Source organism: Kogia breviceps, chromosome 2 (assembly GCF_026419965.1).
Source record: "Kogia breviceps isolate mKogBre1 chromosome 2, mKogBre1 haplotype 1, whole genome shotgun sequence".
NCBI classification, from domain to species: Eukaryota; Metazoa; Chordata; class Mammalia; order Artiodactyla; family Physeteridae; genus Kogia; species Kogia breviceps.
The window spans coordinates 123,125,943-123,140,331 of record NC_081311.1 but is presented as its reverse complement, the minus strand read 5'-3'; the positions used below and the strand labels follow the sequence as shown (position 1 = coordinate 123,140,331).

The 14,389-nt window shown below is 40.8% G+C and overlaps 1 protein-coding gene across 5 annotated transcripts in view; it reads left to right on the top strand.

Annotated features, from left to right (window-relative positions):
* Window positions 1-14,389, top strand: part of CACNB4 (calcium voltage-gated channel auxiliary subunit beta 4) — a 266,875-nt gene that overhangs the window by 232,261 nt on the left and 20,225 nt on the right. For all 5 annotated transcript variants that reach the window (XM_059052303.2, XM_067026037.1, XM_059052305.2 and 2 more), the window contains 4 exons: window positions 160-179; window positions 402-482; window positions 1,833-1,891; window positions 10,445-10,554. In XM_059052303.2, the coding sequence (XP_058908286.1) occupies window positions 160-179; window positions 402-482; window positions 1,833-1,891; window positions 10,445-10,554 (270 nt within the window). The remainder of the gene's footprint in view (window positions 1-159; window positions 180-401; window positions 483-1,832; window positions 1,892-10,444; window positions 10,555-14,389) is intronic.

Sequence of the window (14,389 nt, the reverse complement as noted above, 5' to 3'; positions counted from 1 at the left end):
CCAGAATGAAACAGTAGAGTGGTGCTCTGCAGAGTGGGTGAATTGGAAAATGATGAAAATGACAGGGACAAATTGGTACATTCTTCCATCTTTTAAAAGCATGTGCTAACAGTGACCGAGATTGCATATTTTGATATGGCTCTCATTGTTGTCTTTTAGCAAAACAGAAGCAAAAAGTGGTAAGTTGTGTTTCCTTTTTAAATCTGCTGTGGAGGTTTCTATCCATACATGCCTGCAATGCTCCATTTCAGTGACCCAAATGGCTATAAAATAAGGGAGGAGTCTCCTTGGTGGGACCTGTGGTCATCATTTCTCATTGACCTGAGGATTGTGAATGTTGTGGCTGTGGAGGAGGTGTGCTGACCCTCCCCTTGTCACACGTGTCCAATCATCTTTTTCAGACGGAGCACATCCCTCCCTACGATGTTGTGCCATCCATGCGTCCAGTGGTGTTAGTGGGGCCGTCACTGAAGGGTTATGAGGTACAAATACCAGTCTGTTACGCTTCAGTTCTTGATCAAGAACCTAGGTGACAGCCATTTGGAGCTTACTTCTCAGGGTCTGCTTTCACACAGGTCCTAACAGAAGCCAGCCCTCAGCTCGTGAAGGCAGGAGGTCTTCGTGAAGCAGCGTGGGGCTTACGTGGCCCTTCACTCTTTCTTCCCTCCCTGGCCCACTTCTTGTCTTTCATGTATTACAGTGTTCAGAAATAGCTCCCTCAAAATATTTATAATGGGAAGTTCTGGTGAAAAATTTGCTCTGCATTCAATTCAAAGAAAAGGATTGTTTCTGTCTCAACTGTTCCCGTTGCTATTAGAAATAATGGAGTATGAACAGCACAGGGGAACATATAGGTAATATGCCAGCAAACCTCACCTCAAAGCACCAACAGATCTCACCTTACTGGGTGCTCAAGACAATGGCATATTCCACCAAACGTTTCTCTGCTTCTTTACTTTAAAGACCATATAAAAGAAAAAAAAAAAAAACACTCCACTAAAAGTATTAGTGAACTCCTTCAGAGGTTAATTAAACAAAACCATGCAAAAAGGAAAAGAGTAAAGACTTAGATCACTGCCTTTCAGATGCTGCCATTTTGGCTTTATGCCAGCGTAGATAAGAATAAGTGGGTAGGACATTAAAATCTGAAGGTGGGCAACCTCCAAGGCACCCTTTCCACTGAGTTAGCATAGTGGCTGGCACATAGTAGGCATTCAGTACACATTTGTTGAGTGAATTAATGAGTCTCTTTGGGGCAGATTTAAGAATCCCATCTCCTTCTCCCCCACCCTCCCTTTTCCCCTTCTCCTTCCTCTCCTCCCTCCTCTTCTCAATGGGGAACATCAAAGGAAGAGCAGGAGAGCCGTGTACAGAAATCCAGCCCTAGGCGTGGAGAATTTCCACCGACTTGCACAGACTAGCAGCAGGCAGAGCCCAAGGCTGGCCTGAGGAGCTCTAACTGCTTCTCACTGAAGGCAGGCACCACTCAGGTACGCCAAGGATAGGCCACACCTGCGCACAAAGCTGGCCTATCGTGGATGAGGGTTTGCCTTGGATCTAGTGAACACTGCTGGTTCATGCCTTAACACCGTGGAGGAGAACCAAGGGGGGAAGTTGAGTAAGTGCAACTGGTTAAGTATGAAAAACTCTGTCCACGGTCACCTGCCCTGTCCCACCTCCACCAGACGAGTGGCTGTGATCAGATCTTTGCTCCCTCAGAATGCCTTCCCTTTCAGCTCTCTCACTTTTGACTTCTCTCTCTCTCTCTCTCTCTCTCTCTCTCTCTCTGTGTGTGTTTGCCTCATTCTTTTTTTTTTTTCACCTCTGCAAAGGTCACAGACATGATGCAGAAAGCCCTCTTTGATTTCCTGAAGCACAGGTTTGATGGGAGGTGAGGCATACAGATGCTTTTGTATTTTTTATTTTCCTTTAACCAAACATGAATGATAAATTGATTTGTGGATCTATGTTTCTGGTGATTGCAGATGTTCTCTAATTAAAAGTTAACTTAGTGTTCAGGGGAGAATACAATGAAAGTGTTCTGAAAATATGAAGTTATGATGTATAGCATTGAATCCCTTAAAGAAAAAGGACATTGAGAAGGAAAATTATCCATTTGTTTTATTTATATGTATGTGTTAGCCTTTATTTTCTCACTTGTTAGTGAATTCATACCAAACTTATGTTTATAAAAAATAATGAAAATATAGAATATTTCTGAAAAATATGGTGCCTCACTGGTCAAGTTGGGTAGTATCATTTGGGACTTGTGCGTGTGCATGCATGTATGCATGTGTATCATATGAAGGTATAAAGTACTGAATTTCCTTAAAAGAAGAGCACAAGAAATGTTTTCATCATAAGCCTCCAAAAATGACAATTTTGTAGGGAATAGTACTTCTTTGGATGTTCAGTTCTGGGTTTGTTTTACTAGAAATTTCTTTGCTATTTTACGGGTTTCTTTTGTATGTATCCTATCCCACTGTGACCCATTATCAACAGGGCTCAGTCTTTAACCATCAGAAAATTTTATCATTTAAGTTTTGTGAAAAGTATCTGGAAAGAGTTTCTGTATTTTGCAGAGAAATGGTAAAAAGTCCATACTGACTCAATACTAAGTACCAAGCTCTTTCACAATTCAGAATGCACTCCATGTAAAAATAACCATGTGCAAATACCTGAAGACTTATTAGAAATGAAGAAAACTTAGTGTGTGCTAAGTATGGTTAAATGCATCCAGCTTACCAAATATTTAAGTATTTGAAGACATTTTAAAAATATCCACAAATAGATTTTTTTAAATATGGTATTTTAAGAAAAAAGCAAACATGATAATGCTTTAAGTACAAGTTGTATGTATTTGTCAAAAGAAAAACCTTCTGGATAATCGTGTTTGAAATATTTGTTAGTTTCTGGGACTATATACAAAGAAAATAAACTGAGATTTTAGTTCCAATAATTGAGATTTTAGTTCAAGAAAGCAGAATGCTTCAGTGCCATTATGTGAATTGCTAAGTATCTTAGTACAGGCCAGGCTGCCTTAATAAGTAGAGCCCAAAATGTGTAATGAATCAAACACAATGGAAGCTTGGTTGCTCATTTAATAGTCTGAGGCAGGTGTTCCTGAGCTGGGAAGGTAGGTAGTATGGAGGAGGGAAGGACTGGGCAAAAAATTTGTCCTGCCTGTCATTTGGGACCCTTGACCTGGGGTTGGTCTCTCCAATTAGCTGTAGAGAGAGGAGCAAGCTGGCCTGGAAGTGACTCACATCATTCTCACATTTCATTGGCTAGAACTTAGTCATGTTGCCACACCTAATTGCAAAGGAGGCTGGAAATTACCGTCTAGCTGTGTGCCCAAGAGGAAGAGTAAATGGATTTTGCTGAACAAATAATAGTCTGCCACATTTATCTAGTGGACACAAAGGGCTTAATAAGAAAGCCATGGATGTATCCTATTCTCTGTTTTTTTGTTTTTGTTTCTGTTTTGTTTTTAAACAAATAGGCAGAGAATGAAGTAATTTCAGAGAAAACAAGTGAAAAGCACTGAGTACTAGACTCTTGGAGTTGGAAGGAAATGTAAAAGTCCTTCTTCTGCTGGAAAACTTTTGACTACTGGGAAATTACTTCTTAAAAAAGCATTACAAAGAAACAGCTGAACTCTGACTCTTTAAGTTAATAATACTCGTGTCGGTCCTTGCCTCCAATGACAGAGACCATCACCCTTACCCTCATGCAGCTCTTCCTGGGTTGGCCACAGCTGACATGCCTGGCTCAGTCAATCACACTTCCTTCAACTGTGCTTAGAGTCACATGGTTCTAACCTGCAGTGCCTTTATTTAAGGAAGTTCTGAGAAGTGCCTCATCCTGTGGCCCCATAACAGCCCTTGAGCTGAACAAATGCCATCCTGTACGCAATCTAAGCTTCTGTTAGATTGTTTTGGTCCCCACTTAACATCCTTGTAAGCGGCAGTGTAATTAAAGGTTTGAAAGGTAGGACCTATGGAAAAGAAGAAAGGAATTATTATAATTTAGCAAATAGAAAGTGAGTGACTTAATTACTGCCTTCAAGAATGAAGAATCTGAGGTTCTTCCTCAATCTTCAGACCCAGAAAGAGAAAATGTATTTAATTGTAAGAGCAAAGATTTACCAGCTAGAGTTACCTGATTCACCAAGCACTTGTACACACTATTGAAGTTGGTTTTAGTAGAAATAGAATTAAAATTTCAATGCCAAGTGTTCCATGGGGTCTAATGGCACAGCAGAGGGTCTGGAGATATGAGGAAGAATACAGCAGCAGCAAAAGTAATAGCTGGAGAAAGAGACTCAGCCCTAGAGAGATCTGATGCATGGCAGAGTTGGAGAAAGCTAGGTATTAAAAGTGGGAATAGGAGAGTTTGCTTTCAAATTAATTTGCTTTCAAATTAGAAGAGGCCAGTGCAGCAGGAAAATGATAATGAATTCATTGGTTGAGTATATATAGAGAGACTTTGGTAAGGAAGAAGAAATGTGCAATGTAGATACACAATGACTGACATGTCTGCTGTGTGGGGAATATCCTTACATTCTGAGCCATGACAATCTGCTGTGTTATGTTTTACCAATTAATAAAAGGAGAGAAAACAACAAGTAGTCTTTAATTGAAACCAGCCAAGAGAACAATTACACACTGGGCTTTTGCACAGCAATACAACATAAACAATATGTTCTAATGGAAACCTACACAGTGTTTCGTTGGCTATGAATGCAGTAAGTTAGACAAAATAGGATAAAGTCTTTTCTTTTTCAGAAAGAGCCAAAAAAGCAAAACAACAACAACAACAACAACAACACGGCTAAAAGGCTTGCTTCTTCAATACCGTTTTTCACATCTTGGCTAAAAAATAATTCAACAAGTTGGATTAAAATCCAACATTGACTATTAGAGAATCGTATGCTTATTTTTTATGATACCTTAGAAATTATTTGAATCAGTTTAAAGCTACTTACTTATTTTACGATTTTATTGCTATTGTAGGGACTAACTAGAATCTATGTAAGAAAAATGGAGAGCACAATACTAAATGCTTCCCGAGGGAACCCCTGTACACATGGATCTCCACACATACTGACAATTCCTATGCACAGATCATAAATTAAGTGAGCCTAACGAGTTGCTACAGTGGCACCAGCCTGTCAGGGACACAGTGGATGCACAATGGCATGGAGCTTTTCTCTCTTCATTTAACACCACAAACATTCAACGGGGATCATCCTTTCAGATGAGGTTTGTTCAGATGGTTGAATCTACCACTCATAGGCTGAACAGCAAGCAGTCAAACCAATTGCAATTTGTTGACCTACGCTAATCATTTCAAATCCCAACAAAATTGTAACTTTAGGCTTTTTGACAACTGGATCAGATCAACTCTATGGCAGTTGTAGGACACTTTGTAACTGACATGATTATGGCCCCAAATCATAAATGAACATACAAATAGGATCTGAAGCTATTAGCCAAGGAATGCTTAAATTTAAAAAAAGGTTTGAGAAAGAATTTGAAGAAAGGAGGCTAAGAATATAATTTAGGGAGACTCAAAGAAGTAGTATTTATTTATAAAAGGAAATGGCAACATCTGATGCTATCACAAACCAGCCAAGACATGGAAGATTTGCAATCAACAAATGGAAAAGAACAATACAGTGCCTTCTGTTTCATAACCAATATCATCTTCTTATTATCTCCTCCTCCTACTCTCTATTCAAATGCAGACTCATCAGTGGACACTCAAGCACTAGAGATAATTAACTGAACGCTTTAATGCCAAATATGATTTTTTAAATTTGCCGATTTTGATTGCAACATGTCTGACCTTATTCTCCCATCCTCAAAGTATATATAAATTTCACAGACTCCAAGAATGGGAGAGTTCATGGTAGACTGCTAACTTTTCAGGACAGAATATAAAGAAACTGTCTCCTTCAAGCCTCAAATCTCCAACAACTACCTTGTATACATTATATATGTGCCTATCAACATAGGACACTATGAATAATTATTTAAGAAAGCACTTTTATATATTACCTGGTTTGCTCCTAATGCCAATCATGTGAGATAATTCAACAAAGCCACTATCACCACTTTATTGATTATGATATCGATGCTCAAAAAATGCCATGACTTGACCATGGTCACACAACCAGCCAAGAGGAAGACCCAGGAAGAGTACTGAGGTCTACATATGCCTTCCATTCCTGTTCTCCTGACAGTGTGCTGTCTGATCTTTGGAATGTTTTTCCTTTGTGAAGGAAATCTAATAAGAGTTTTAATAAAAACTAATATACTAACAGGGTTGCATATTAGATGTGGCAAGGATAGAGTATAGAAGGATCTTTAGCTGTTCCATTATCAACATGGAAATACTAATTATTGTTGAATGAGTGTGTCTCACCTAAGAGTAATGTCTTTCCATAGAAAAATCACAGAAAACTAATACTCATAGCATATGATGGACTGCAGAAATTATGAATTCCAAACCAGAAATAAGCAACAATTAGGGTTCAGATTTACTAGATTTAGAGATATATACCCAGTCTGCTGGAGAACTGAACTTCTGTTAGTCATTTATCCCCGGGCTAGTAATTACTGACCCTACATTACAAAAAAAGTTTCCAAGGGAACTTTTTAGAGATGTATATCAAATAAGATACATAGAAGTACTGAAAGACACTAGAGGATACGAGTATAGCAAGAAAAGAAATAGAAAGGGTATAACTAAGTTAAAAAAAAAAGGGGGGGGGGCTTCCCTGGTGACGCAGTGGTTGAGAGTCCGCCTGCCGATGCAGGGGATACGGGTTCGTGCCCCAGTCCGGGAAGATCCCACGTGCCGCGGAGCGGCTGGGCCCGTGAGCCATGGCCGCTGAGCCTGCGCGTCCGGAGTCTGTGCTTCGCAACGGGAGAGGCCACAACAGTGAGAGGCCCGTGTACCAAAAAAAAAAAAAAAAAAAAAAAAGTAAATAAACTAGCATTTAATGATGAATGTAATAATTACATTGCTGGAGAGACTTTTAAACAACAAAAAAGTTTGGATTTGGTGTCTGAGTTTGGTAATAGTAAGCATCTTTGCATGGAAAATAAAAACTCCTGCTTTGTCTTATTAGAGGGTTTCTGGACCTGTGTCTGTCTTCTCCTAAGCCGTTTCATAATGTGTATTTTGATTAAGAAATAACCTATATTAACAAATTAGCTGGTATTTTATTGACCAATAAAAGAAGAAAAAGAACCTTTTATTGTCCACACCTTTTCCTGGTTTTGGAATACATGAAGCAGTTTTTTTTTCTGTTTTTGTGTATGTGTGTTATTGTTTTGTTTTTCTGGTAAAACTTTGGATGTGTCTGAAAATGGCTTGGTAAAAGTGTGTTAAAACCCAGAAAAAATAAGAGTGCACATCTGTTGATAATCCTTTCAAGTTTTAAGAACCAAGGGTTACTATTTGGCTAGTACAGAACTAGCAAATTTGATTTTCACTGAAGCAGAATAGACTCTTTGGGCCCTCTAAAAATCATTATTCTAGAAGGTTGAATTCTGTCCCTAAACCAACCCATTTGTCTCCAGTCATATATTTGAATTGGTCTGGGAATTAACTGTATGTTTCTAACCAGCAACTCCATTCTTAAAACTACAAACAAAAAAACCAGAAACGCAAAAATAAGCAAATCCTCTTCTGTAGGTAAAAGGAGCTATGACCGCAAAGACTACCTATGAGATTTTATGCCTCAAGGGCAGCAGCCAACGGAGTAATGGAGACTCAGATGTGGGCTTCACTGACTTTAACCTGATTTAGATCTTGACCATCTCTCAGCATGTGGTCAAGATCTGCACTTGATGATGTGGCTGGTATCGGGAGATTCAGGGTTGCTGGAGAAGTAAACTGAAACTGTAAGAGAATTATGAGTCTGGTGACTAAGTACTGGCCTGGTTCTTGGGGGCCTGTGCTTTAGACCTTCTTAGACTCTAAATAACCATGTGTAACTTCCTCTGTGTGTCTCACTTTTCTTCTTGATAAAATGAAGAAGTGGGACTTCCCTGCTGGTGCAGTGGTTAAGAATCCGCCTGCCAATGCAGGGGACATGGGTTCGAGCGCTGGTCCAGGAAGATCCCACATGTCATGGAGCAACTAAGCCCATGTGCCACAACTACTGAGCCTGTGCTCTAGAGCCCGCAAGCCACAACTGCTAAAGCCCGCACACCTAGAGCCTGTGCTCCGCAACAAGAGAAGCCATCACAATGAGAAGCCTGCGCACCACAACAGAGTAGACCCTGCTCGCCGCAACTAGAGAAAATCCACGTGCAGCAACAAAGACCCAACACAGCCAAACATTAATTAATTAATTAATTAATTAATTTTTAAAAATGAAGAAATTGGGTTTCCCTGGTGGCGCAGTGGTTGAGAATCCGCCTGCCGATACAGGGGACACGGGTTCGTGCCCCGGTCCCGGAAGATCCCACATGCCGCGGAGCGGCTGGGCCCGTGAGCCATGGCCGCTGAGCCTGCGCATCCGGAGCCTGTGCTCTGCAACGGGAGAGGCCACAACAGTGAGAGGCCCGCGTACCGCAAAAAAAAAAAAAAAAAAAAAAATGAAGAAGTTGTACAGACCAGTGTTTTCCAATTACTTTTAGCAGTTGAACAAGTTCTTACAATGAAATCATAGATAAGCCCCCTGTGTAGAAAACCTACATGCTTGGGTGTTTGCCTGGCATTGAGGGTCAGAAAGCTGGGGCCCTTCTGGCCTACTCAGCCCCCATTTAACATTCTCAGTGGCCCGAGACGTATTTCACAAAATTCTTGATTTCTGCAGAAGACAATTTGAAGATGCCTCGAATAATTTATCAGAGCCTAAAAAATTCTAAAAAGTTAAACAATTTTAAACTTCCTGACCATCTATAGCTTATATATACAACAATGCAAGCAAGGAGTACTTTGCTTTAAAAGGGCACCAGAACTTTTGCACAGCCTGTTGCTTTAAAGAAATCATTTCCAACCATTTATGAAAAAGACTATTTTAAACTCTCCCCAAGGATTTAGGTCTCTGAAGTCAGGTGAAGAGTCTCCTGAGAGTGCTGACATTGTTGTCCCCAAATAGGTGTGAGATGACATATGACTCAATAATTGTTGATAACTCTACCCTCATCCCTGCTCCACCAGCTAGAGGAGTTTGAAAGTGGGGTAGAATGAGTGCAATGAGTATAAAAGGGAAGGGGCGGGACTCTTCTTGTCTCCTTCCTGGAACTCTGACAAGTTTTGGAGATAAGAATGAAGAAGGGGGCTTCCCTGGTGGCGCAGTGGTTGAGAGTCCGCCTGCCGATGCAGGGGACGTGGGTTCGTGCCCCGGTCCGGGAGGATTCCACATGCCGCTGAGCGGCTGGGCCCGTGAGCCATGGCCGCTGAGCCTGTGGTCCGGAGCCTGTGCTCCGCAACGGGAGAGGCCACAGCGGTGAGAGGCCCGCGTACCGCAAAAAAAAAAAAAAAAAAAAAAAAAAAAAGAATGAAGAAGGGCCCATGATGGCAGTAGCTGGCTTAGAGAGGCATTCTTTGCATTCTGCAGGTAGATCATAATCTGAAGTTGAGCAATCCCAGCTTAAAATAAAGAATTTTAAAATTATAAATTCCACAGATTCTCATCATATACAGATAGACCCCTGTCTCCATTCATTTGCAGTGTCTCAGTTTTATTCTTGTCTTGCATGACTACAGGATACTTTCTAAGTTATGGAAATCCTGGAACAATCTGTATATTGCCTTCAGCAATAGTGTCTTATTACTGCCCACAATATGCATTCAAAGCAATATGCAAATATGCTGAAGAATCCTTGTGCCTGCAGGAAAGAAATCATATTTTTTATATTCTTAGAAATGAAACATTCCTTTGGGCCTGTGGCGAAATGCGTCATATACCATGAGTTAACTGTTGAGCATCAGGAATGCAACACAGTTGATGGTCTTTGATGATTGAAATGAAGAGGATTTCCCCCTTTGACCAGCAGCATTGATGCACCTGGGCAGAGCATTTGCAGTTCCTGAAGGTCTTGTTCAAGAGCAAATCAACTGAATTGTGGGGAAATTGTATTGCTGCTTCCTAGAAAGAGCATGATTTATTCATATGTTTTGATTCCCTCCTGGTATGGTGTGCATTATAAGGAGAATTCGGCAAGGCAGACAATAGTGGAGGAAGAGCTGTATTTTTCCTGGAGTCTTTTTGTTGAATAGCCAAAACCTTCCTCCATTCTGCTCTGCCTGTATTTTAATGCTAGCCAAATCCTATTTAAAAATACTTGTGGCCAATGTTTATTATACTGTGGTTGCAGTATAGTATGTGAGGAGGTTATTAAGTACTGTGGTTATAAATCTCTTGGAGAGCCCCACGACATTTTTACTGGCTTGTTCTGTTCTGTGTTCCTATTCATAGGATATCAATAACAAGAGTGACAGCTGACATTTCTCTTGCTAAGAGGTCTGTCCTAAATAATCCCAGCAAGAGAGCAATAATTGAACGCTCAAACACTCGGTCCAGCTTAGGTAAGATGTTCAAATGTGGTACTGCACTCTCAGACCGGGGTGACACATGTTGCATTTGTGAATGTCTTTCCAGTTTGCCCATTTTCCCCATTCTGAAGCGGGAAGTGCTGATTAACTGACAAGAAGGCTAGCCGTGGAAAAGCAGGGAGCAGAGTCCTGCAGTAGCCTGAGACTCCTCTTTCTCAGCTCCAGTCACTTAGCTAATTAGTAGTCTGGGAGGAAGACTCCTCAACAGGTTGTCCTCCTCTGCTACTGCCTCAACACGCGAAACCACTCCTCCCTGCTTTGCCCGAGCTTCTCAATGAGGCTAGTGATATCTGTCATACCTAAGTCACAGCTGACATGAAAGGAAATGAGATGTCCACCTTTCCCAGATCCTTAGAAGGAAGCTAGATAATGATGTTCTCAGTGGGGTTTCTGCTGCCAGCTGGTGCCCAGAGGAGTCACATCCTTAAGTGGAAGTAGCAACCAACCATGAATACCATACAGGGAGTTTAAACATGTCTTTCCTGCTGCACCAATCAGAAAGCATCCTGAAATTCACCACGATGGAGAAGAAAAAGCACTATATGTGATTAGTTCCATCAGGCCATGCAGGAGCAAGGCTGTGGAGGATGGATTCACCAACCGCAGAAGTGGGTCCAGGCTGCAGGAGAATCATATCACTCATCTCAAAAGCCTGTTTGTGGTTTCTATGGTGGCCCAGAGTGGTGTGGTCCACTTATGACTCTCTTTTGCATTCACATTCTCAGGGCAACTTGCTTTACTGCCCTCTTCCTCATGGGCAGAGTAGGAAAGACAGGGTTTTTCTATGCCACTACATTTTTTTAAAAAACTACTTTAATGAGCTCTATAGGTGATAGAAAACTTTTTGTAAAATTAGGGTTTCTAAGATAGATTGCACGCCCAAATATCCCATCAATTGTCCATTGAAGGCTATGCCAAGAATTGTGCAGGTGGAAAGAGACGAGTGTCGTCTCTGTTCCTGGCCTGGGATTGGCACATAGTAATTGCTCAATAAATGTTTGTTGGATGGCTGCTTTTTGAAAGAATGCTGAACCTACCAAATGGGACACTTGTCAGCATTTGTGAGAGCAGGATCCCAGACATCGGTGGTTCCTTCTTTAGTTCTGTATTTAGAGCCTTCCACAGACAGAGTGAAACACTCTTAAAGGCACAGTATTTTGACCTTCAAGGGTGATGATGGCAGAGTTGATGATGATGAATCAGATTAGGTAACTGACTAAAGTAGTATATCATGGGTGACAAGGATACCAAGTTAGATTGAAGGTTTCTCAAATAAGCATCTGTTCTCTGTTCTCCTGTCTTCCACCCTCCTTTCCACTCCTCACAGTGCCTTTGACTCTTAACCATTCCTTCCTCTGATGTATAATGAGAAGCTAAAGGACACTTAAAAACATAAGCTAGGGTACCTGACTTTTTCAACCATCTTGCACCAGCCTAGAGTGTAATGGGCATTCTGTGAGGTCATCCCATATCACCTATGTAGTCACCTGTTGTCAGAGTCAGTGGAGTGGATGCAGTAGGGTTGGTGTAAATATTGAGGAAGAAACAAGATATCAGTTCACTGGTTTTCCTTTTTACTCTGTAAAGTCATAACTCCAACAACCATTGGAGATAATTTAATGGCAGCCTATTATAATAACCACTATGTGAGCCACTTATGCCCATTTGTCTGCTTGTTAATGCACATGTGTAGATTCTTTCATCAAATGTTTCTTGAACACTTGTTACTGCCATGCATTGTACCAGACTTAGGAAGTACAGACGTAAATAAGGCAAAGTATCTTAGCCACGGGCAAACAGAAAAAAGGGAGTGATGGTTAAAATACTGTGTGATAATGGAATTATGAGCAAAATACAAAAAGTATAAAGAAAGAAGGATAGGGAGTAAGAAGTGTCTGAGAAGACTTCACAGAAGTTCTTTTTGAGCTGGTTCTTAGGGCAGTCCACAACGTACAAAGGCATTGACATATAAACACTGTGTGGTTGAGAAACAAGTCGTTTTGTGCAGAACATATTTAGAAAAAGGAAGTAGGGGGCATGATTTGAGAGCAACAGAAGAGACTGAAAAAACAGATCGAGGCCAGTATGTTAAGCTCTAGTACGCCTTGCTAAAGAGACCCCAAAATAGATTCCACAAAATGTTGATTTTAAAGGATACTATTAGTATGTTTTCCACAGTCAAATAAATTTGAAACTTATGGATTAAATAGCTGTCAGATTTCTTCACTGCAACACTTCTTAGAGGCATTAAGATAAAGAGGGTAATGTACATTTGAAATTGCAAGAGAAACTGTTATAGCATGTGATATCTCCCTTGCAAAAAAAACCCTTCTTTGTGTAGGCTATCTCATGAGATTAGTGATCCAAGGTACTGCCTTTGGAAAATGTTGCTTTGGGCCACAGGGAGCCATTGAAGTAGTTTAAGCCTTTGGATATAAGAGAAAGGTCACAGGTGACAGAGATGCTGGGGAGAGGTGGGTCCAGACCAGTTGTGGTCAAGTTATAGAAGTGTTCACTGGGGTCCCTCCAGGTTCATGGTCCATGACTTCTCAGAGTTCATTTGTCTGGAATAAGATGATGATAAAGCTTTGATTGGAATCAGCCTGGGTAGTCAAGATTGTTGTGTTTGCTTAAAGTTTTTCTATAAAAAAGCTGAGCTGTGTAGATAAATATGTCTTTCTCACAAGTATAATTTATTTATTGTATTCCATATACATATTATCCAAATATTGGACCCACTCCAGTATGTAGGGTAGATCTCTGCAGCCTCCTGGCCTGCTCAACCTCTCTGTTGATACCCATTGCCCAAGTTTTGTTTTGGTTAAGCTGTAGGTGTGCCTGCCCTTGGTGCTTTCACTGCACTTTCACTGCCAGGCCCGGGTTCATCCCCTGGTCCAGGAACTAACATCCCTCAGGCTGTGTGGCATGGCCAAAAAAACTCCCAGAAAACACCACACTTGCCTCATGGCTGGTGCAAAGTAAATAAGGCCCAGGGGTCTCTGAATTATTTACACAGAGACTCAGAGTGCCTCACGGGTTCTTTGTACCGGGACAGTCTACTTTGTGTCACTGCCTTTTTGCTACTTTGCGTCACTGCCTTTTTGCTACTTCAGAAAATATTGTATTCAGATTTGAAGTTTAAAGCAAGATAGCCTTGTTCTAGTACAGTCCTGGCCAGGAGTTACCTTAAACCAGTGGCAGTTTAATGAAAAAAGAAACTTACTACAATAAAAATAAACTTTACTTTCCAAACTTCTCTCATTAAAAAAATCTTTATGTTTCTGACATGAGAAAAAAAGGACAAGTAGGTTGTTGTTACTAATAAATGTGGAAAGTATTTCAGAATTTTGCAAATAAGCCAAATTGTCCAGATTCTTTACATTAACATATTGAAAGCTAGTCACCTTTCAGAGCAACATGAAATCTTTCAGGCTATTGGCATTGGATAATATGAAAAATGATAGATATGTTGCTTTTTTTTTTTTTTACTTGAACAATAGAAATTTATTGTCTCAGAGTTCTGGAGGCTAGAAGTCTAAGATCGAGGTATCCACAGGGTTGTTTCCCTCTGAGGGCTGTGAGGAAGAAGGTGTTCCATGCCTCTCTGCTAGTTTCTGGTGGTTTGCTGGCAATCTTTGGCATTCCTGTCTTGTAGAAGTATCACCCCAATCTCTGCATCCATCTTCACGTGGTGTTCTGTGTGTGTGCCTGTCTCCAAATTTCCCCTTTTTATAAAGACACCAGTCATATAGGAGTAATGCCCCCCCAATGACCTCATTTTAACTTGAGGATCTCTGTAAAGATGATG